Source organism: Tauraco erythrolophus, chromosome 5, assembly GCF_009769465.1.
Source record: "Tauraco erythrolophus isolate bTauEry1 chromosome 5, bTauEry1.pri, whole genome shotgun sequence".
NCBI lineage: Eukaryota > Metazoa > Chordata > Aves > Musophagiformes > Musophagidae > Tauraco > Tauraco erythrolophus.
In genome coordinates, this window is record NC_141469.1 from 77,019,219 (window position 1) to 77,037,327 (window position 18,109).

At 43.6% G+C, this 18,109-nt stretch overlaps 1 protein-coding gene across 1 annotated transcript in view; it reads left to right on the forward strand.

The window, feature by feature from the left end:
- The first annotated feature begins 10,086 nt into the window (after positions 1-10,086).
- Positions 10,087-18,109, forward strand: part of METAP1 (methionyl aminopeptidase 1) — a 29,649-nt gene continuing 21,626 nt past the window's right edge. The window contains exon 1 of the mRNA XM_086612586.1: positions 10,087-10,200. Within this exon, the coding sequence (XP_086468712.1) occupies positions 10,087-10,200 (114 nt within the window). The remainder of the gene's footprint in view (positions 10,201-18,109) is intronic.

Sequence of the window (18,109 nt, forward strand, 5' to 3'; positions counted from 1 at the left end):
ATCCGTCTTAGCTCATGTGCTCCGATGTCCTTCTTGTACTGCGGCGAGCAGAAGGTGGTAATACTCAGCCAGACTTCTTTCCAGCATGGAAATGCAACGCAGGCAGCGTGCACAGGCTGGGCCAGCACCGGCATCCACCACTACCAGCTGAGTGCTTTGGTTGTTCGCAAACGAGGCACAAAAACTCACAACTCTCGGGCACGGCTCTGTCTGGCACAAAACAGACTCTCCCCAAAAATTCAGAGCGTCAATAACTGTACTTAGCTCCAAGGACACGTCTGTTCAGGGCTGCATGGGCACTGCATCTCTTAGAGACGGCACTGGACACTGTCAGCTACCACTGTCCTGAGCACATGGGACATGGCATTCCTAAGCTTGTCTGGCAGTTTAAGGCACTGCGAGGCTCACCTGGGCACGCTGTCCTCTAGCCAAACGTCTACCGCTTGGTGGACCACAGAGCGTTTTGGGTTTTATCTGCTGTGGTGCCTGCACACGAATTGCCATGCAGATTTGTTTTCCTCCTTTGGTCGGGATGTGTCTGAAAGCAGAAAGGCAGGCTTGCATTCAGCATTTGTGTGTCCGTAACAACTCGAAAGCTAGTTTACTAAAAAGCTATGTTTCTGGGAGAGCAACCATGTCTGTTCCTATTTGCTCAGAAGATAACATCTCAAAATACATAATCTTGAAAGGTGGAGCCCTCTCAAAGGGAGGAAAAGCCGTAGATAGAAGGGCTGTCATTTGAAAACCAAGAGGCCTCAACACTTGACACCGCTGACTCAGTCTCTTTCTACCACCAGTTAGAATTGTATTTCTGACCATCATAACTACAGGGGTTGCAGCAGCTACATTTTCCCCAGCCCTTGGCCCTCGATTAAATGAATTAGAGGTTCTGAGAAATTTATCCCAGCCACTGTGGCAGAAAACAATGGCTTTGCTGTGTGCAAAGCCCTGCAGAAATCGAGCACGAAATGAGACCCACCACAGCTGAAATTTTTCATGGTTCCACGGGAGATCGGAAGGCTGTAAAGGATATCCAAATTGCCACAGCACTCCTAGTTTACAAAAATGGTCAAAAACTGAAATGGAGCTATTTTAAGAAATAAGATCTTTAAGCAGTATAGTGGATTTGATCTTTTAGGCTGCTATTCATGAGCAAAAATGACACCCGCTCAGATGAGCAGTAGAAATACAGCAGTATAAAAGGGATAACAGTACATTTGAGTTGGTTCCACGAGAAAGGGCTGTAGCAGTTGAGACTTCTTGTGAGCCTCCAGAGAAAGGCATCTCATTTCCTTCCGAAACATTCCTGTCACAGAAGGTCTGGTAGGCGATCTGCACGCATCCGTTCTGCTTTACCTGCTAAGGAGTTCGTTAGCAAGCAGGGTGTTTTCAGGCTTTGTGACCAGGTTCATTCCTGCACATTCCTGCAGTATTCCCTCTTCAGGGTGACCTAGAAATGGAGGCACAGCATGAGGAACAGAGAGTTTGTAATTGTGGTGGTTGAAATGCTTTTGATTCCCCCTAGAAGTCTACCCTTTAAAGCTCTCTCCCTTGACATCACTTTCCAGAGTCAGGACAGTATTGCTCATCACATGACAGAAAGGAAGTAAGAAGTTACATTCCTGAGAACAGAGGAAGTTAAGGGAAGTGACAGAGATTGAGATTCACCTTATTCAGCACTAAGCCTTAAGGTATCTAAGGAAGGCGTTGGGAAGAGGTGAGAGAAACAGCTGTTTAGGGGAGAAACGTGTCATTGGAAATAAGTATTCCAGATGCTTCAGACAGGTATGCATTGTCTTATCTGCTCCAGCCAGATTAGGTACCCCTTGGAAATGCAACTTACAAGCCACGTTTCTCCACATGTAGGTTGACTCTCTAGGCAATTCGGTACAATCGTAAGGCAGATTTTTCCTCTACAAAAGTCATGCTGACTCTTCCAAGTAGATCATAGTTATCCAGGTGTCCAGTAGTTCTATTGCCCACCATAGTTCCTACTGATTTGCAAGGGAGAGAGAGCAGACTTCCCATCCCAGCCTGTCAGGCACCCTGCCTTCCATGGAACTCTTTAAAAACTGACATCCCATTTGCCATCCTGCAGACACCAGGTATCGCCACGCTTTTAAAACTGTAGTTACACACACCTGTTAGCAATTTCCATCTGCTCCTAGTGGTTTCTTATGATTAATTTTATCATTTTCATCCATTCTTTCTTCAAAATCCCTTCCATTTCCAGGATATCCACTGGTGATCACTGACTCAAATAATGTATCAACTTCTCTGCAACAGCCTTGTTTTCTTTGAGTACTTCTGTTAATACTATGGTTATCAAGGATTAATAAGGATTGAAGAAAGATTATTAGCTTTGCTTCCTTTGGGGGAGACCCAACCAAACTGTTTTATTACATTTAATCTGCAGGAATATGTGGGGTTTTTTCCTATTTTTTTTTCATTTCAGTATTACGTCACCTTTTTTTTTCTTTTAAAGAAAGTTTCTTATTTCTAATAACCTCCTTTAGCCTGTTTACCTGTGCCATTTCCCTTTTGCCCGTTCTCAGGCCTTCCTTAATAATACAAATGCATATAGACCTTGTTTCTAGAATGCACATCTTAAAATAGCTTCCTAGCTGCCTCTGAAAATCTAATTTAGCTGCACTTTTAAAGTTACATTTTAACAAACTTTCTTATTTTCACATAGTTCCTCTTTTTGAAACTGAGGAAAAATTTGCTGAATATTTTAGCTGCTGCTGGTCCTGTAATGATACTGCATCATAGTATGTTAAGACAGTTGTCACAGAATGGCTCTTCAAATATGGGATTTCAAACCAGATCCTGAATGCTACTCAGGGCGAAGTGAAAAGCTGTCTGTCTTCTTGTGGGCTTTCTAACAAGCTGTTCCATGGAAGAGACACTGAAAACGTCTAAAAAGTCAGTCTCTGTCTTACATCTACGCGTGACATTTGTACAATCTACATATGAGAAAAAAAGTCTTCTATTCCTGCCGTATTTTCTGCCCTTGCTGATCCACTCGATCCTCCTTGGCATTTCACTATCAGTAAACCAGACCCAATATTGGGTTGGTTAATTATGGAACAAGTCAGTCATCATCTGTACTCCTCTAAAATCTCCCTCTTCAGGCTTGGCACGTTAACCTATGCAGATATTATTTGATTCCTAAAAAGTTTTTTAATTGAATTTGATTTAAAGAGCAGCTTTTCCCAAAACGAAATGGTTTTAAGGGGCAGTGAACTTCCTGTCACTCTGAAATCTGGCCAACACTGACTAAAATGTTGCCTGGCTCAATAATTCCTACAGGGGCTGTGGTACTGTGAGACTGCTACTGGAAGGATGTTTTACAGAGGTGAAAGTAAATTCACGTCCACAGATAGACTGTGCCAGCTGAAAAAGTACCATGAAGGGCTTATTGTACTCAGGCAAATGGCTTTGCTTCGGGATTCCGGGATTCTTATCATCACCAGAGAGGTGATGGATATATTAGTGTTTTAATAAAAAGTATCTATTACTGGCAGTATCAGTACGCAATCCGGAAGAGAGGCCACGGTTTCCAAGCCAATAGGGTGGTGCAGGGTATCATATTTGTTGTTTCTTTACTACTAGGAGATAGAATAAAGCTGCCTTCTACTATATTTATTTGTAGATCACTGAATGGCCATTAGTTGCAATGAAAATGTGTTGGAACAGTAAATGCTCGGCTGTATTTCTTCTGCCATGGAATTCATTTTAGTGTTATGATTTGATTTTTATTTTAACAAAGGCAGAGTGTTCAATAAAGTAATGTTTTATCTGCCACCTGATGTCTCTAAAGGAAAAACACAACAAAAATATATTTAAGTTCTTAACCTTTTATAAGACTGTTTTATAAAACAAATACCAAAAAAGTTTTCAAAATAAAAGAACTGGGACGTATCTTCCCACTGATAAAACAGAAATTAAGAAAGAAAATATTTCTTCCTATGCTGTGTAATGTTAAACCACGTTAAACCAAAATAAGAACATAATCTATTGAATTTGTACAATCAGAAAGTACATCAATACATGCAGAAGCATTATTTGTTGTCCAGTGATATACTCTTCTTTTTATGTATTTCATAAAAGGCGGTTCCTAGTAATTCTTTACAGACTGTTTAATGTGAATACAGTTATTAATAAGCCTTCCTATTTATTTGCCTAATATGCTGCCAGATGGATCTGATATTCCATTTTACTTGTTTGGCAACCATACACATTCTTTGACTGCCTGTTTTAATCCTGCCTCTAAGTCTCTTAACATAAATAAAGATAATCCATCCAGAATCCTCTTCCTCTCTGATAATTTTATCTTCAGCTTCTTCTGCGTTTAACTTTGTATTTTTATTCGCAATGAACCAAGTGTGCAGACCTACATTTTATAGCTCTGAATGTCATTTTACTGAGAACTGTGAAAGAGTGTTAACCACCAAATGATACTGCATGTCATATAGCATTTGGCTATTTCATTTTTCTTATGCAACACAGGGATGACAGCATGAAGTCCCCTATAAGGCCCATATGCTTACTAACAGTGTTTAACGAGACAGACGAATATAGTATATCCGAGTTCCGAACATGGCCTACCTTATTACTACACAAATAGAAGGTAAGCATGTGTTGTGATTTGGTACATGTTTTTCTTTGATTTGTTGAGTTACGGAGGCACAAAGCCTCTCAAGATGACATCAGAAGTTATCCAGCAACTTATAATAGCAATGAGAGGATTACGAGCTACTGTAATCTTTTCTTCGAGTCACTGACACACATAAACGAGATCTTCAGAGGTGGTAATGGCTGCCTTGCAAGTGATATCTTCAAACTAAAAGGAAAATTAAGACAGAAGGCAAAGAGGTATCACAGATACATCCAGAAAAATCACACTTTTTGAAGTTAAAGTGGAAAAAAGAAGGTTCTGAAGCAAAAAAATGTTGAATGTCTCTTCTTCAGTAATCCTTGCGCACTTCGGGGCTCTGTCAGTTTTCAGTGTGAATCTAAGTAGTTGTTGGGAACATCTGTTTCATTCTGCAAAGTGCGGCGTCAGAGGTGTGCAAGTATAAGCTCTAATTGATCTGCACACCTGTATCTTACTGATTTGAGTGGAAATGGAGCAGACTGCTCACACCGGGGACAAAACACTCTTAGAATCCCTGTGTTTTATAAGATTGAAAATCTTAGTTTGATTTTGAAACCTGAAAATAAAAAGAATTTTTAACATCTCATAGTATTGTCCATAATATCTAAAGGGGAAATAAAATACTGTTAGTATTTTAGAAGTCTAAGTCTAAATACTACGTCTATTTTTTTATGGCCTGGACTTTGACGACAAAAACTGGGTGAAATCCCTGTTGATATCAGTAACATTCCCTTTGAATTCGCTGGGCCAGAACTTCACTTTATGATTTTTATTGTGTTTCCATAGTAAAAAATAAAAGTTTTTATCACTTCAAGACACCTTCAGGGACTATTTCAAATATTATAAGTGGTGGAGTTTCTCTATTTAAAGTTTGCAACTTATTGGTTAGATAGGAATGCTTTTTATAAAATACTATTTTGTTTAAAAAGATGCACCTTGTTTTCCTTTGTTCTTGTCCCATGATAAACAACCAGTTTCATATCCATATATTGGAAAATGTTAAGATTCTTGGATACCGGCGAGTGTTCTGTTCTTGAATTCGGAGAGAACTGCTCTGAAATCATAGCAGAAATTTCGATCCACTATATTAACACACATGCTGCAAGAGGCAGCAGGGCTTGAACAAGCAAAACAAAGCAGAACAATGTGCAGGATCTTCCTTTTCACTACAGCCAGAGAAAGCACGCTTGGAATTAGCTTTGAGTAAGCCTGCTCCGGTCTGCACTGCGGCTGCAGTGGGCCTTTCAGTAGCTTAGTTTGCATCTCCACCAGTGGAAGGAATAAGAGTGATGCAGGGGCTTACAATATATTGCAATCTCTTTTGATTTACAGAATTAGTCTGACTTTGAAATCCCACATCATTTTTCTTTAAAGAGGAAAAACAGAGACAGGTATTTCTTTAATGCAACTCTGTCCATTTACGAAGGGTGTTTGTAAAGTCTTTTTTTTTTTTCTTTGGCCATAGTAAGACTTTTTTGCTTTGACCACAGGTTTGTCTTTTCTTCTGAGCACTGTTTCCTACAAGGGCTCTCTTTCACTTGTATTTTTTAAGATCATGCTACGTATTTTTTTGTAGACATATTTTTGAGACATTTACCTTTGTGTGCATTCGTGATGGTTTTGCAGTATCTCTTTTTGGCACGTGCATACAGACACATACAACCTACGTAACCGTTGCATTTGGTACGAGAATCTCAGTAAGTGCCTGTACCATCTGGCCAAGTCATAACAGTGCACATTTGCATGTGGTCCAGCTCCTGGGTGGTATTTTTGCATTGTTTCAGTCATCGCTACACAAAGAGGCATTTAATTGTGCTTTCAATGAGCCTGAACAGAAGACAGCTACTATATACCCAAGAGGTTCACTGGGAAAGTGCAACTGCCCGACCCCCGGTACTGCAATGTACAGAAGCAAAGTGAGGAGGGGGCACACGAGCTAAGGCCCTCTCTTAATTGAGCAATGTCAAATTCAGTGGCCATTTTCTTTCAGACCAGCAGCTGTCTTAGCTGCCAGCTGCTCGAGCTTTTTTGCAGGAGCTATCTGACCCACGAGATATCGCTGACCTCTCCTTCTGCCCGTGTTTGCTAACCTCACGCGCTCCCAGCCTTGCATCACTTTGGAGAAGTTGGGAGGACAGCAGGAACACAGCATTGACATAAATCAAGGACCATGAACGGGCTATAAAATTTCTGACTCGCGCCTCTGTGTGCATTTGTCTGTGACACAGGGGGACAGGCAGCTAGAAAGTGACATGAAAAGCCTGACAGAGAAAAAAGAGTTCTACTCAGGGAAGGTCACTGCAAAGGTCAGTGAATTTCCCTGGTGAGAATGAGCGTGTCACCAGACAATGGGAAATGGCAGTGGCCGGACTTCCAGGAGATGCGAATCGGTTCACTTACCAAATCAGAAAATCAAGGCCAAATTGGAAAACAAAAGCGTTGAACTGCCACAGAATCCACATAATTTTTTATTATGGGGATGATAATTTAGGGCTGCTTCAAAGTAAAAACCATCACAACAACAATAAAAATCCTACGTCAACTCTTTCAGAGTTTGTTATTCTAGGTTGATTCACAAATGCAGTCCGTGTTCTTTCCAAAGACTGAGAAGGAAAAGTAAGCAAGTTTGATAATTCCTCAATTAGGGGCTCACTGTCTTTTAAATCACATGTATTTTTTGATTGTTTAATTAATATATGCATCTTTGGCTTCTCCAAGTAAGCAGAGAAACAGCGTGCTTTTATTTCACACTTCAGAAATTCAGCAAATAAATGAAGCTGAGTAATGGAAGGAACTCTGTCTGCTAGTTAGATTGGGAGTCCTCTTTTTTTCTAACTTGCAATCATTGTCAACCACTACAAAATGAGCCCAAACATATACTGACATTGTCCCAGTAAGGACAGCGAAAGATACAAACACGAAAACAGGAATAAATTGTGAAGTTATACTCAGACATGAAATTAAATGTGAATTAAATACTCATAAAATTTAGTAAAGCATCCCAAATTATTAATGATGATTCTACTGAAATCTCTTCAGAAGCAGATGATGACATCTGAGCAGAAGACACTGGACTAGATCAACCAGTATGCTTCAAGTTTTTTATACCACGTCAGTGACATGAGGTACTTGTAAACCCTGCCTAACCAGGTAAATGATGTCTACAGCTCCTTAAAAAGGTTCTTTAAATGGCACAAAGAGGCAACTCAAGTGCAGGAAGGTACTCGTCCTGTGTTGTTTGATAGCTTGATTTGTTGGTTAATTGGGAAAGGAGCACTAGTTTTTCATGGGCTACACAAAATACAATACCTGCTAGCAATATGGATCATTTAAGAGTGATTCTGCTCATTCAGTAACATTTTGCTTCAAGAAGGTGAAACCAGCCTTTAATAATGACTTGGATTTGGAATATGTAAAATCACAGTCTGCGAATGTGTCCTTTACAGATATTTTATGATGTTGGCTGGCAAGTGGTTGCGTGACTTCAGAATCTGGACCTAAATGCATGAGCTGCATGAATCAATACATGTCTGTTTTCACTCATTGAAGAAAAAAATAGTTGTAATCCTTGTATTTTACAAGCATACTAGAAATGTGTCCTAATTCACTCTCACAGTATTCTCTTTCTACGAACAACAGGCGGATACAAGTGTTATCAACACTAGAGAAATGAAGGTGAGAACTGTCAGAAAGACAGGTGCCCACTTGCAATTACACTTTAGTAATAGCATGGCATCAAATTCCTTCGGTTGTTGGACCATGCTATGGAAAATGTTTATCACACAATGAACCAGGATCAGACACTTTCTTTTCTCTTGCCTTGGTTCTGTACTCAGCTGGGCTGCTCAGCCACTTTTTACCACTGACATTGTCATAAAACAGCAAATATTTTTATATGTGAATATATTTATTCTGACAAAAGAATAGGATGTGTGCTTTTCTGTTCTGGAGTTAGTACATGGAAATTTTCACCTAACCTCTAAGCCTAGGAGATACATAAATATTTTTATATTAAAGATGGGGCCAGATGACCACAGGGAATAGAACACAATTGCAGAAAATACTGATTATCGTTTGGATTCTGAATCACTTTCTGGGGAGTTATGTGGATGTCAGGAAACGAGGAGAATATTTTGTGTACTAAGATCAGAGTAACTACTAAGATCAGTAGTTTCATTGAAGTCAACGACATTGAAGCAGGAAGAGAGAATCCGATCCTGCAAAGTTTTGACTGAAATCATAGGCTGTGCCTGCCAGCTAGTGGGAAGACAACTGAGATTTAAACAAGGAGCGGGATGCCAGCACTAATGGCTGGATCTAGCAAATATCTGCTCTGAAGTCTTTTGCAGCTATTCTCCTACTCAATAGGCATCTCTCCATGTTCTTTTTAAAAGCAACTTCCTCTTGACTTGTGAACCAGTAAAAAGCATCTTGCAGTGATACTGTTAGAGATGTTTTAGTACATGTTGACAATAGCTTCGACATCAATGCTCAGAGAACACAAACAGTTAGCTTTATAGTCACAGGTAGTATCTTTTTCGAGATCAACCCATGGAAATGAGAGAAATATAATGCATGTATCCATCACACTTATTTTTAAGACAGATCGTTGGTATCTTTCTGGCAAGAAAATTAGCATCCTTCCTGTGACAATGCCGCCGTGACTCTGCAGCCTACTCTTCTCATTTTAGATACTGCCTTACTGAATATTGCATTTGTGGTGTTTTTTTCCCGTCCCTCCAAACGAGAGCTGAAAATAGAGCAAAAGAATTATTATAAAAGACACAGACAGCCCTACAGATCCGCAGCGCACTCCGTAACAAAGGAGATATGCTCGAAAAATTTGGGATGTAGCCTCGCCGATGAAAAACACGGGAAGCGAAGACAAGGAAACTCCCTTCTTCCCGGCAGACGGAAACGAAACGTGGTGTCAACTCCAGCGCACACCACAGAACACCCTGCGTAGGAAGATCTCGCTGAGGAACGGCAACAAGAAAGGAAAAAAAATATATTAAAAAACACCTTTCGCAAATTTAATTGATCAACAGCGTGTGCCAAACGCCCGAAATGGGGAATTAGGAATCTGGCTTTTCCTCTTACCTCTGCTACCCGCCGGCTGGGTTATCCCGTCACCGGGTTATCCTGTCACCGGGTTATCCCGTCACCGGGTTATCCTGTCACCAGCTCGTCTCCTTGCTCTCCCTCTGGGAAGTTATGGCTGCGGAAGGGCACCGGCGGCTGCCGCCGCTTCTCCCCCGCGTCTATGCGGGGGAGAGGAGGGGAGGGGAGGCGCGGAGCGGCCCCTCAGGGGGCCGCTCCGCGCCTCCCCTCCCCTCCTCTCCCCGCCCGCCCTCAGCCGGCGGCACCTCCGGGCGGCGGCTCCTCCCCCGCCGCTCGCCGCGCCGCGCCTCTGGCAGCCCGGCAGCATGGCGGCGGTGGAGACCCGCGTCTGCGAGACGGCCGGTTGCAGCAGCGAGGCCAAGCTGCAGTGCCCGACCTGCCTCAAGCTGGGCATCCAGGGTTCCTACTTCTGCTCTCAGGTAAGGCCCCCCCCCCCCCCGCCATGCCCTCCCCGGCTTCCTCTTTCCCTCCACGCTCGCCTTACCCGCCGGGCACCCTTAGGAACCCGCCTGTCCGCACGCTGCGGGCCGGGTTTTTTTTTTTTCCTCCCGCCGGCTGCTCGTAGAGCTGCCGTGCGCTCCGGGGAAGCGCTGCCCTTTCGCAGAGAGGAAATAATGAGGCGGGAGGGGAAGCGGAATGAGATTTCCAGTCAGCAAATGGGACCGGTGTGCGAGCGCGGGGCCGGGCTCCGGGCGTGCGGCGGGGCGGAGGAACCGGCTCCCCTCGCCTGCCCCCGGCCCTTCGTGCCCGGCTTTACCTCCCTCCCTCCCTGCCTGCGAGGTCCGTGCCAGCTCCGGGGAGGAGGGCCCGCCGTTCAGTCCCCGCAGAAAGTTCCCCCCGCACGGAGCGGGGGGGAGAGCCGGAGCCTGAGGGGTGGTGGCGGCCCCGGGGGTGGGGGGGGAGGCGGGCGGGAGCACCGCTGCGCCTCATGGCTGGGGGTCGTGCCGGACCTCATGGCTGAGGAGCAGCCGGAGCGTTCGTGGGAGGGTGCACGTTTTTTCTCCGCCTGAAGGTTTGGGTGGTCCGCCCCCCTCCCTCTCTCCCTCCCCCCGGCCTTAAAAATAAGGGCTTAGTGGGACGAAATGAGACGTGCTCATCAAATTCCAGCGTGTGCGTCTCTGCGCCTGCATCATCTCCGGCTCTGGAGTTGCTTGGCTTTCATAGACACCGGGAGACTTGTTGCTCTGAAGACGGATTTTCTGTTTCCTTTAAAATAGGAGCCTTTGGGAAAATGATCTGATGCTCTACCTTTTTTTTTTTTTTTTTTTTTAAATACCTTTTGGTATTTTACTTTAAGATTACCAAACAGGGAGATTCAGGTTAGGCCAGTTGTCGTACAGCCGTCATCTCCTGTTAAACGTATTCTGTAGGCCTCAGCTATCCTCACTTACTACCACAGTGGTAATATAGTTTGGTCATTAATTTAATTAGAAAAGACTGTCTGGTGGCTGTTGAGTGGGTTTGTTGTTGGTTTTGGTTTTGTGGTGTTTTTTTTTTTATAACTTTAAAATGCACAGTAAAACACATAGCCTAATTCTTTGAACTTTTTGCACGTGCAATTCCTGTCAGTGTCAGTGAGGACGTGTGTGTTTAATTTGGAGATTAATGGTGAACTTCATTGTCAGATTTATAAGTCAGGGTAAAATCATTCAAGTTTTCTAGATAAATTTAAGAAAATCATTTCTTCACGTCACATAGATTAACTTACTAATTGGACAAATTTACTACTGGATCAGGATGTAAACTGATAGTTATGGTTTGCATAGGACTAGAGGAAAACTTCCCATGTCCACATAACACACTCACTGCACGGTTTCTGGTGCTTCCCCTGAAATCTCTGGTGCCAGATGCTGGCAGTCAATGCTAAATTAGATTGACTGCAACTTGAAATTCTTCTGACGATTCTGTGTCTCTAGTTCCCATGTGGTGCTTATAGCCGGTTTGTAAGATTTGCTTTGCATTTTACTACTCGTTCTAACACGTCTGATGTAAAACTCGTCATAAATGCATCATCAGCATATACAAATATTAGTTGGTGATGACAAAACCATTTGCTAATAGACCAAACAAGCCTGTGTGAGGAGTTACAGTAACATCTTTACTTCCCTCTGTCACATCCTCGACTCTGCTCATTTCATATAGGATGCGGAGATTCTTGTTGTCTGTATATTAAGTCTTTTGAAATGTCTACTACTGCTGTAAGGTAAAAGGGGAATTACTAGGAGTATTTATTAGCTTATTAAAATAGGCTGCTGGATAACTGACTACATGCTTGTAAAGCTGTCCTGCCTAGAAAATAAAATACTGAACTGAGAATCCCAGTCATCTTACTCTGAGTGACCTTGGATGTGGTGTTTCTCCTCACTGTGCCTCGCTGTCCTGATCAGTGAAGTAGGTAAGCATAGTTATTCCCCATATGACAAGGTGCTTTGATGGTTTTGGGGAGACACGTTGAAAAAGAGAGAAGGAAATTAACAGCAGCCTGTTTTCAAGGCGTTCAAAAAATGTCACACGCTGAGGGAAGAGCTCTCGTGTTCGGCCTGCAGCAAGGACCGTCAGCCCCCGTTAGTACCTTCTGTGGGGCCCGGCACAGGCTGCCCCAGCGTTCCAGCTCTCCGCGTCGTCTGGTGTGTGCGATGGAGGAGTCTCGCTGCAGTGTTCCAGTGGTGTCTTGCGAGCACCGTCAGGAGAGTGGGCCAAGGTGCCACTGACAACCTGGCTGGCTGTTCAGATAAGCACATGATAGACAAAGGAGTCTTAAAAGCCAGGAAATTTTCTCTGAACTTCCAGCGAGTTTCAGCTGACAGTACTGGACTGGTTAGCATTTGTGAAACTTTTCCAAAGTCCTTGCTCTGTTGGTTTTCTTTCCACTGTGGTATTACGTGCATAAATAACTGTAAGATAAGTGAGTGAGTGGACCTAGGATGTTATTCCACCTCACAGCACAGCCTTCGTTACAGCTGGCACAGTCATATCGTGTCCCTCCAAGGATGAAGGTCTCTGCCCCTTCCATTAAGCTGGCCGTGATTCTTTGTTGAGCCACTTCTGGGGTTTTTAGGGTTTTCTTTTAATGGAGAAAAAGCAGTTGCATTGAATTTTCTGCTAGTTTCACTCCCCAAAGCTGTGCACTGCAGGATCAGAAAACACCAGCGCTTCAGCAGCACGCTGCTGAAGAGCACTGGCCCATCGTGGCCCAGCTTGACATAGCTGTAAAGTCAGCCCGTCCTTGTTGGATGCAGCGGTGTAAGGTGCGGGTGTGCAGGTGCTTACTCTGGGCGGAGGGCAGGATGGGAGCGACAAGCCACCCGGAGTCTCTTTGAGGGGTACGAGTCTCTGTACGGGCATGCACAGTAGGTTAATTAGTTTGCTTGGAAGCCTGCAATGACTTGTTCGTACAGCCAAAACTCCAGTCAGAGTTAAAAGCAAAGTTGTAGGAGTTTATTTTCTCCAGTGCTAAGAATAAACAATAGAAAAGTGTGAACTGCTGTAGAAAGGTAACTGGTGTGGAGCAACGTGTTTGGATTATAAGTAGTAACATACAATTTGTTAAGAAATACGCGGGTGGTATAGGACTGAGAACCTCAGAGTAGTGAGGAGATTGATTAGATGTTATTTTCCATTATGGCACGTAGACAATTGAAGAGAACTTTTCAAGTAGGTTTTTATCAAGACAATGATTTCCCCAGCGGATTTATCATTTATGTTTCTCCTTTCCTTGAGAAAGGGCATTATTCTGGTCATTTATTTTCCCCCTCTTTCTGCATCAAAAAGAGTACGTCTCAACAACGTGCCCTGAAAATGCTTACTCTGAAGGAAACCGACATCCTTTGAAATTCCTTTGAGCCAACACTGTTTTGTCTCTGGGTGTTGTACGCCTTGGAAACTGGGTACAGCTGTTGATTGACGGTTGTGTTTGCGGGTCATGGGTGGAAAGGGGACCAGGGCAGCTGAGCTCTGGCCTAGCAGGGAGGTTTTGTACTGGTAACAGAGCTGCGGTGGAGAGGGCTTTTAGCAGTGGAGGAGCGCTGAGGTGGTGTGCTGAATCATAGAATGGCATAGGCTGGAAGGGACCTTGGAGATCAGCGTTGTCATTTTTTGTTTTCACTCCAGGTTGTAACGAGAGGGAATATTCTGCCGAGGGATTCTGTCTGTCTGCTGTTAACTTTTATTAGTATCTTCATTTAGGCTAGTAAATCAGGTCCTGCCACTGCCAGCTACCTTCTTTCACTGTCTTGCCTTCTCTTTTGTAAAGACTTAATGACAGTTTTGCGTGTCTTTATCATCTTAGACTGAATTACTGTGTCTCACTGTATCTTCTGAATGTGAAAATAACACAGGCCTGGTGTCATATCTTGAGTGCGTTGTTCCTTTTACTAAGATGAATTTGCTGTTGTGAAATCCACCTTTATAGATACATGTCACCTGCATCTAAATTATATGTAGCGTACATAAACAGTTTGTGTTTAAATATACAAACAATTTACATTTCTCCTATGCCTTCTACAAGCTGTCGAATGATAAAGAGAAGAAAAGGGGGCTGGGGCTGTTCAGCCTGGAGAAGAGGAGGCTCCGGGGTGACCTTATAGCAGTCTTCCAGTACCTCAAGGGGGCCTACAAGAAAGATGGGGAGAGGCTGTTCAGGAGGGCCTGTTGTGATAGGACATGCGGTAATGGTTTTAAAATAGAGGGAGGTAGATTCAGATTGGATATTAGGAAAAAATTTTTTACCATGAGAGTTGTAGAACACTGGAACAGGTTGCCCAGAGAGGTGGTGGATGCTCCATCCCTGGAGACGTTCAAGGCCAGGTTGGACGAGGCCCTGAGCAACCTGATCTAGTTGGAGATATCCCTGTTCCTTGCAGGGGGGTTGAACTAGATGACCTTTGAAGGCCCCTTCCAGCCCTAACCATTCTATGATTCTATGAAAGTAGTAACTGTTACTGATATGTCCAGTTACCACTTTTATACGAGCCTTCTAATTGTAAATTGATCTCTTGTTAATAATTGTGTTACTTTCATTAATACTTCCTCTCTCGTACTATTTATATCTGTATAAGTGTCTCAGATGAAGCAGAGTAGTCTGAAGTTTTCTGGGGTGTGGACTGGATGCTGGTGTGAGGGCATTTCCCCAGCCAGACTCAGAAATATCTACTTCTAGCCACACACTGCAAACGCTCTCTTATTGTAAAGTCAGTGGCCCGTGCTGCGTTTTTTTTTTTTTCTCTGAGATGTGGAGGCCACAGGTTGCTTTCAGAACAGTAATCCAAACTTACTCAAGGAGAGCAGTTGCCCCTTCCTGCTTTGCGTGCCCGTGTGTTTCCAGTCCTAAAGAGGCCCAGGCATATTGAGCGATCTGGTTAGAGTCAGAAGGGAGGACCGTGACGTGGTGAAGCTGTTGCACGTGAGCAGTGGTTGGACATGTGTTCGAAGCCTTTGAAAGGAAACGATTCCTTTGAGCTGTTACAGTAGGCAGCAGCATCTCTCTGGCAACGGATACTCTCCATCGGAGCTCTTTCTGTGTGAGATGGGGTATGACTTGTAAAATTCCAGTGACAGGAAGGAAATACTGCTCTGTTTTCTCAGTGGGTTTGTATACTGATTCACTCCTTTCTAGGTTGCGCGTTTTCACCTACACTCAGACCTGGTCCCTTGACAGCTTTGGATACTCAAGGTCACAGTAATTTGTGAAAAATTGTGGTCCTGAAGGGAAGAGTGGTGGTGTCGCATCCCCCACTTTGCTGTTTCCTTTCACTTCAGTGCATTGGGGTGGGCAGCAGTGGACCTAGATGAAACTATTTTTTGTCCTCTCTCGTGTCAGACCGTAAGACATAAATGCTGTATTTCATTCTTGGTTCAGTGTTCTTCGCTGTGCCTAAAATAGGCTAAAACCTGCTGCTTGGATCTGACTGCAATGTACTGGGCTTTCTTTTGGTATAAATGGCGCTCTGCAGATGCTGTCTTCTAGAAGATCTTTTGACAGATTTCCTTCACCAGGAAGCTGACGTTTTTAATTGCCTATAAATCACTATAAATACCTGCATCTGTGGTAAACACCTGGTTATCGTTGAGGCACAAATGCTGAGCCCTAGTATCTTTCCGAAAGTAAAACTTCAGACTGCTGTAGGCAGGCTTTCTGAGCTCATGTTCAATATACTGAAAGGATGGTCCAGTTTGAGTTCCTCTGGTCCGTTGTTCCTTCGCTTCTCTCAGAAATCACTTGTGTATCTCTGTAAATCTGAAGAGTTGCGAAACGCAGTCCCTTCCTCAGAGGAAGGGCTCTGTCGTGTGGGACCCAGGAGGCTCCGGGTGAGATGAGGCTTCAGGTGAAGGAGAAAGCCAACCTTGCTGATACCAAGGTGCTGCATGAAGGTGCTTCCCTTGGGTTTTAATCTGAAAACAGCTATTCATCTCTTGAACAGACTGGATCGTTGGGCTGAGGCCAATGGCATGAGCTTTAATAAGGCCAAGTGCAGAGTCCTTCACTTGGGGTATAAAAACCCCAAGCATCGCTATAGGCTCGGGGAAGAGTGGCTGGAGAGCTGCCTGGCGGAGAAGGACCTGGGGGTGTTGGTTGACTATCGGCTTGATATGAGCCAGCAGTGTGCCCAGGTGGCCAAAAAGGCCAATGGGATACTGGCGTGTATCAAGAATAGTGTGACCAGCAGGAGCAGGGAAGTGATCCTGCCCCTGTACTCAGCACTGGTGAGGCCGCACCTGGAATATTGTGTCCAGTTTTGGGCCCCTCGCTTTAAGAGAGATATTGAGCTCCTGGAGCGAGTCCAAAGAAGGGCGACTAAACTGGTCAAGGGGCTGGAAAATAAAACTTATGAGGAGCGGCTGAGGGAGTTGGGGCTGTTTAGCCTGGAGAAGAGGAGGCTGAGGGGAGACCTGATTACGGCCTATAAATACTTGAGAAAAGATGGTGGGGAGGTGGTGGGGGAAGGGCTCTTTACGTTAGTGTTGGGTGATAGAACAAGAGGAAATGGGTATAAGCTTAGTCAGGGGAGATTCAGGTTGGATGTTAGGAAGTATTTCTTCTCTGAAAGGGTTGTGAGCCACTGGAATAGGCTGCCCAGGGAGGTAGTTGAGTCCCCGTCCCTAGATGTGTTTAAGAATAGGGTGGATGATCTACTTGAGGATATGGTTTAATGGGGATTAGGGATGGTTGGACTCGATGATCTCTAAGGTCTTTTCCAACCTAGAAATCTATGAATCTTCTGGAAAACTGACTAGTCAGGTGGGCTGCTTAGGCTAGTTTAGGAATTTTGGTTTTTCCTCAACGTACCTGTGTTTATGGATAAAATGTACGGTTAATCTGTATTGTATTAAATGTATATATCACTGATAACCTGGCATTTTTCTTACACTAAATGCTGAATGTAAGCTTTTTTGTCTTCTGTTTTGCATACCTTCAGGGTGGTTTGGTTAAATTGAGTTCTCATTAAGTAAAACTACATGATCTCAGATTAAACCCAAGACAATTTTACATTCCAAGGATATTTCAAAATTCTGTTAAAAAATTGCTCAGAATATTTTTAAATACAGTGTACTGCTTGGCACTGTTTCCTAGATGTTAGCCCATTACAATTCAGGGTATAATGACATGCAAAGCGACAGCCAGTCTGTCCCCACAGTCTTTATTTCAGCTGTCTCTTCTTTTTTTTTTTTTTCCCCTCTGTAAAATAGGTGTTTTTGGAAATTCATCACAGTGCCTCTAAATGATGAGCAGAGTGGATGGAGAGGGGTAATTTTGTGGAACTGGGACATGAATTTGAGTTCTCAGTAACTGCAAAGTGGGGTGTTTTTTGCATACCTGTTGATAGGTGTATTTACAGCCTGTCATTTGGCACTGTATAAAGCAGCAGTACCCGAAGGTGAAAGGGAGCCTGAAGAAGAGTGTCAGCCATAAGGCTGGAGATCACTGACGGAGGGTTGGCAGAGCTAACTTTAAACGAGCTGCCACCTTGCAAAGGCAGTTCAGAAACACGATCAATGAGTATGCCTTGGATTCGGGGTTGTGATGCCTGCATAGCTTCCTGTGCTTGGTTGTGTCTGTGCTATACAGAGCTTTGCAGTGTAGTTATATCCTAATCTTGGTTGATTTAACACCCTTTTCTCCTCTGGAATTTGTAGTTGGCTGTGCTTTTCTGCCTCTTAATCAGGTTGCATGGATACATGAACTGAAAGAATAAGAAGCTCCTGGTTATTACTGTAAAGATGACAGTAAACATAGGGGGAAAAAAAAATCCTTGCTAAGTAGCTCAATAACTGTTTTAAACTATTTTGTTTTGTTCTTTCAATGGCTGATTTTTAAAAAAAAAAATCTGA